This window comes from Catharus ustulatus, chromosome 32 (assembly GCF_009819885.2).
Source record: "Catharus ustulatus isolate bCatUst1 chromosome 32, bCatUst1.pri.v2, whole genome shotgun sequence".
Taxonomy (NCBI): Eukaryota; Metazoa; Chordata; class Aves; order Passeriformes; family Turdidae; genus Catharus; species Catharus ustulatus.
Genome location: NC_046252.1, coordinates 1,173,064 through 1,179,063, shown reverse-complemented (window position 1 = coordinate 1,179,063; position 6,000 = coordinate 1,173,064). Strand labels below are relative to the sequence as shown.

The following is a 6,000-nucleotide window of genomic DNA, read 5'->3' as shown; positions in this document are numbered from 1 at the left end:
GGGGCTGACCTCGGTCAGGCCGGGATTGGCCACCACGGGCGGGGCGGGGCTGGCGGCGGGCGGGGCGCGCGCGGGCGGGCGGATCCCCAGCTGGTTCTGCAGCACCTCCCGCCGGATGTCGTCCGGCAGCGCCGCCAGGAACGAGGGGTCCACGCCCTCGGGGAGGCTGATCCCTGCGGGGACACGGCGGGGACGCGTCGGGGACGGCGCGGGGCGCGGCAGGGACACGGCGGGGACGCGTCGGGGACGGCGCGGGGCGCGGCAGGGACACCCTGCAGGGGCAGCCTGAATGTCCCTGGGACCCCCTGGGACACCCTGACACCATCAGGGACGGACTGAACACCCCTGGAACCCCAGGGACACCCTGAAACACTCTGGGGACACCCTGGAATCCCCCAGGGACACCCTGAACATCCCTGGGAACCCCAGGGATAGCCCTGAAAACTTCTGGGGACAGCCTGAAACACTCTGGGGACACCCTGGACACCCCTGGGACCCCCTGGGACATCCTGAAACACTCTGGGGACAACCTGGAATCCCCCAGGAACACCCTGAACACCCTTGGTATGCCGGGGCAGCCCGGAAAATTTCTGGGGACAGCCTGAAACACTCTGGGGACACCCTGGAATGCCCCAGGAACACCCTGAACACCCTTGGTATGCCAGGGACATCCTGGAATCCCTCAGGGAAAGCCTGAACACCCTTGGGACCCCAGGGGTAGCCCTGAGAACTTCTGGGACAGCCTGAAACACTCTGGGGACATCCTGGAATCCCCCAGGGACATCCTGACACCATCAGGGACAGACTGAACACCCCTGGGACCCCCTGGGACACCCTGAAACACTCTGGGGACACCCTGGAATGCCCCAGGAACACCCTGAACACCCTTGGGACCCCAGGGGCAGCCCGGAAAATTTCTGGGAACAGCCTGAAACATTCTGGGGACAACCTGGAATCCCCCAGGAACATCCTGAACACCCCTGGGATGCCAGGGGCAGACCTGAAAATTTCTGGGGACAGCCTGAAGCACTCTGGGGACATTCTGGAGCCACCCAGGGACACCCTGAACATCCCTGGGAACCCCAGGGATGGCCCAAAAAACTTCTGGGGGCACCCTAAAACCCCCATGGATATCCTGGAACCCTGTAAGGACACCCTGAACATCCCTGGGACAGCCCTAAAAAATTTCTGGGTACATCCTGAAACCATCAGGGACATCCTGGAGCCACCCAGGAACACCCTGAACACCCTTGGGACCCCAGGGGTAGCCCTGAAAATTTCTGGGGACATCCTGAAACAGTCTGGGGACATCCTGGAGCCACCCAGGGACACCCTGAACACCCTTGGGATCCCAGGGATAGCCCTGAAAACTTCTGTGGGCACCCTAAAACCATCAGGGACATCCTGGAACCACTCAGGGACACCCTGAACACCCCTGGGGGTGTCACTGCCCAGCTCTGTCACTGCCCAGTTCTGTCACTGCCCAGCTCTGTCACTGCCCAGGGGTCACTGCCCAGTTCTGTCACTGCCCAGTTCTGTCACTGCCCAGCTCTGTCACTGCCCAGCTCTGTCACTGCCCAGCTCTGTCACTGCCCAGGGGTCACTGCCCAGGGGTCACTGATTGCCCAGGGGCTATCACTGCCCAGGGGCTATCACTAGCCAGGGGTCACTGCCCAGTTCTGTCACTGCCCAGCTCTGTCACTGCCCAGCTCTGTCACTGCCCAGCTCTGTCACTGCCCAGCTCTGTCACTGCCCAGCTCTGTCACTGCCCAGGGGTCACTGTTCAGTTCTGTCACTGCCCAGGGGCTATCACTAGCCAGGGGTCATTGCCCAGGGGTCACTGTTCAGTTCTGTCACTGCCCAGCTCTGTCACTGCCCAGCTCTGTCACTGCCCAGGGCTGTCACTGGCCAGCTGGGGCTGTCACTGACTGGTCAGGGGTTGTCACTGACTGGTCAGGGGCTGTCACTGGCCAGCCAGGGGGTGTCACTGGCCAGCTGGGGCTGTCACTGACTGGTCAGGGGCTGTCACTGGCCAGCCAGGGGGTGTCACTGGCCAGCTGGGGCTGTCACTGACTGGTCAGGGGCTGTCACTGGCCAGCTGGGGCTGTCACTGCCCAGGGGTCACTGTCCAATTCTGTCACTTCCCAGGGCTGTCACTGGCCAGCCAGGGGCTGTCACTGCCCAGTTCTGTCACTGCCCAGGGGTCACTGCCCAGCTCTGTCACTGCCCAGGGCTGTCACTGGCCAGCTGGGGCTGTCACTGGCCAGCTGGGGCTGTCACTGACCGGCCAGCGGATCCTCCTCCTCGCTGCTGGTGGACGGCAGCGGCTCCTCCAGGATCCCGCGCGAGTCGGCCCCGGAGATGGCGCCGGCCGAGTCCCGCGTGGACGAGCTCTCCGAGGAGGAGGCTGGGGGGGAGCTGGGGGGGACACCCCAAAATCAACACCCCATCAGCAGGGGGGACACCCCAAAAAACCACAAACCCCCCCAAAAAATCACAACACGCCCTCCCCATCCCGCAGAGCCTCACCTATCGTCCGGAGGCTGAGCGGCGTCGGGGGGCGCGGGAGGGGGTCCTTGGGGGGTGCCAGGGGGGTTTTGGGGGGCTGTGGGGGCAGGGGGGGCTCCCCCAGACTCTTCCAAGGTGCAGGAGGCCAAGCTGGAGGTGTCCATGGGGGACCCCTCGAGCTGGCTGCTCACGGCCGTCAGCGCGTCCGAGTCCTCCGCCCGCTCCGGGGACAGCGACGCTGGGGAGGGGGGACAGCACGATGGAGACCCCCCAAATGTGGGGGGATTCCCACCAAGAAAGGGGAAAAAATCCCCAAAAAAACAGGGAGTCCAAAAACACAGGGAAACCCCCCCAAAAAATCCCCAAAAACCCAAAAAATCCCCCCAAAAATCCAAGCACTTACTGATGGTGGGGAGGGGGGACAGTTCCATCTGATCCCCCCCCCCAGAAAAGGAGAAAAACCCCAAAAAATCCCCAATAAATCCCCAAAAAAAACCCCAAAAATTCCCCAAAAATCCCAGCACTTACTGACAGTGGGGGCAGAGGACAGCTCCATCTGATCCCCCCCCCCAAAAAACCCCGAAAAAATCCCAAAAAATCCCCAAAAACCCCCCAAAACCCCCAAGAAATCTCAAAAAAAACCCCAAAAAAGGAGAAAAACCCCTAAAAAAACCCTAATAAATCCCAAAAACACCCCCCAACCCCATCACTTACTGACAGTGGGGGCAGGGGACAGTTCCATCTGATCCCCCCCAAAAAAACCCCAAAAAATCCCCAATATATCCCAAAAAAACCCAAAAAACCCCCAAAAAATCCTCAATAAATCCCCAAAAAAGGAGAAAAACCCCAAAACCCCAAACCCCAGCACTTACTGACAGTGGGGGCAGGGGACAGCTCCATCTGATCCCTCCCCAAAAAAACCCAATAAACCCCCCAAAAAACCCCCAAAAACCCAAAAAACCCCCCAAAAAACCCCAATATATCCCAAAAAACCCCAAAAATCCCCCAACCCCCATCACTTACTGACATTGGGGGCAGGGGACAGCTCCATCTGATCCCCCCCCAAAAAACCCCCAAAAAACCCCCAAAAAATCCCAAAAAAATCCCAAAAAAACTCAGAAAAAACCCAAAAAATCCCCAATAAATCCCCAAAACCCCCCCAAAATCCCCCAAAAAAGTAGAAAAATCCCCCCAAAAAGCAGAAAATCCCCCAATAAATCCCAAAAATCCCCATCACTTACTGACAGTGGGGGCGGGGGACAGCTCCATCTGATCCCCCCCCAAAAAAACCCCAATAAACCCCCCAAAAAAACCCCAATATATCCCAAAATAACCCAAAAAAACCCCAAAAAATCCCCAATATATCCCAAAATAACCCAAAAAAACCCCAAAAAACCCCAAAAAATCCCCAATAAATCCCAAAAAATCCCCCCAAACCCCCAGCACTTACTGACAGTGAGGGCAGGGGACAGCTCCATCTGATTCCCCCCCAAAAAACCCCAATAAATAAAAAAAAAACCCCCCAAAAACCCAAAAAAACCCCAAAAAATCCCCAAAAAAGGAGAAAAACCCCAAACGCCCAACCCCCATCACTTACTGACAGTGGGGGTGGGGGACAGCTCCATCTGATCCCCCCAAAAAAACCCCAAAAAAACCCCAATAAATCCCCAAAAAACCCCCAAAACCCCAATAAATCCCAAAAAACCCCCCAAAAAACCCCGAAAACCCAAAAAAAACCCCAAACCCCAGCACTTACTGACAGTGGGGGCGGGGGACAGCTCCATCTGATCCCCCCCCAAAAAAACCCCAATAAATCTCAAAAAACCCCCCAACCCCCCCCAAAAATCCCAAAACCCCCCAAGAAATCTCAAAAAAAACCCCAAAAAAGGAGAAAAACCCAAAAAAATCCCCAATAAATCCCAAAAATCCCCCAACCCCCAGCACTTACTGACAGTGGGGGCAGGGGACAGCTCCATCTGATCCGCCCAAAAAAACCCCAAAAAATCCCCAATAAATCCCCAAAAAAACCCCCCAAATTCCCCAAAAATCCCAGCACTTACTGACAGTGGGGGCGGGGGACAGCTCCATCTGATCCCCCTCCAAAAAAACCCCAAAAATCCCCCCAAAAAAACCCCAAAAAACCCCAAAACCCCAAGGAATCCCTAAAAATCCCCCAAAAAATCCCCAAAAAAACCCCAAAAAACCCCCAACCCCCATCACTTACTGACAGTGGGGGCAGGGGACAGCTCCATCTGATTCCCCCCCAAAAACCCCCATGGAAACTCCAAAAATCCCCCAAAAAATCCCCAAAAAACTAAAAAAAACCCCAAAAAATCCCCAATAAACCCCAAAACCCCCCCCCAAATCCCATCACTTACTGACAGTGGGGGCGGGGGACAGCTCCATCTGATCCCCCTCCAAAAAAACCCGAAAAAATCCCAAAAAATCCTCAATATATCCCAAAAAAACCCCAAAAAACCCCAAAAACCCCAATAAATCCCCAAAATCCCCCCAAAACTCCCAAGAAATCTCAAAAAAAAAACCCCAAAAAGGAGAAAACCCCCGAAAAAAACCCAATAAATCCCCAATAAATCCCCAAAAACCCCCCCAACCCCCAGCACTTACTGACAGTGGGGGAAGAGGACAGCTCCATCTGATCCCCCCAAAAAAACCCCAAAAAATCCCCAATATATCCCAAAAAAACCCAAAAAACCCCCAAAAAATCCTCAATAAATCCCCAAAAAAGGAGAAAAACCCCAAAATCCCAAACACCCAAACCCCAGCACTTACTGACAGTGGGGGTGGGGGACAGCTCCATCTGTTTCCCCCCCAAAAAAACCCCAATAAATCTCAAAAAAACCCCCAATCCCCTCCCAAAAATCCCAAAACCCCCCAAGAAATCCCAAAAAAAAACCCAACCTCCAGCACTTACTGACAGTGGGGGCAGGGGACAGCTCCATCTGATCCCCCCAAAAAAACCCCCACAAATCCCCAATATATCCCCAAAAAAACCCAAAAAAACCCCCAAAAATCCCCAAAACCCCCAAGAAATCTCAAAAAAAAAACCCCAAAAAAGGAGAAAAACCCCTAAAAAAACCCAATAAATCCCAAAAAAAACCCCAACTCCCATCACTTACTGACAGTGGGGGCGGGGGACAGCTCCATTTGATCCCCCCCACAAAAAGGAGAAAAACCCAAAAAAACCTCCAAAAATCCCCAAGGAATCCCCAAAAAATCCCCCAAAAAACCCCCAAAACCCCAAGAAATCCCTAAAAATCCCCCCAAAAATCCCCAAAAAACTCCAAAAAACCCCGAAAAAATCACAAAAAATCCCCAACATATCCCAAAAAAACCCAAAAAAACCCCAATAAATTCCCAAAAAAACCCCAAAAACCCCATCACTTACTGACAGTGGGGGCAAGGGACAGCTTCATCTGATGCCCCCAAAAAACCTCAATAAATCCCAAAAAATCCCCAATATATCCCAAAAAA

The 6,000-nt window shown here is 54.5% G+C and overlaps 1 protein-coding gene across 1 annotated transcript in view; it reads right to left on the bottom strand.

Annotated features, from left to right (window-relative positions):
* Positions 1-6,000, bottom strand: part of HUWE1 (HECT, UBA and WWE domain containing E3 ubiquitin protein ligase 1) — a 168,024-nt gene that overhangs the window by 26,532 nt on the left and 135,492 nt on the right. The window contains 3 exon segments of the mRNA XM_033083465.1: positions 6-173; positions 2,285-2,418; positions 2,530-2,746. Coding sequence (XP_032939356.1) covers positions 6-173; positions 2,285-2,418; positions 2,530-2,746 — 519 coding nt within the window.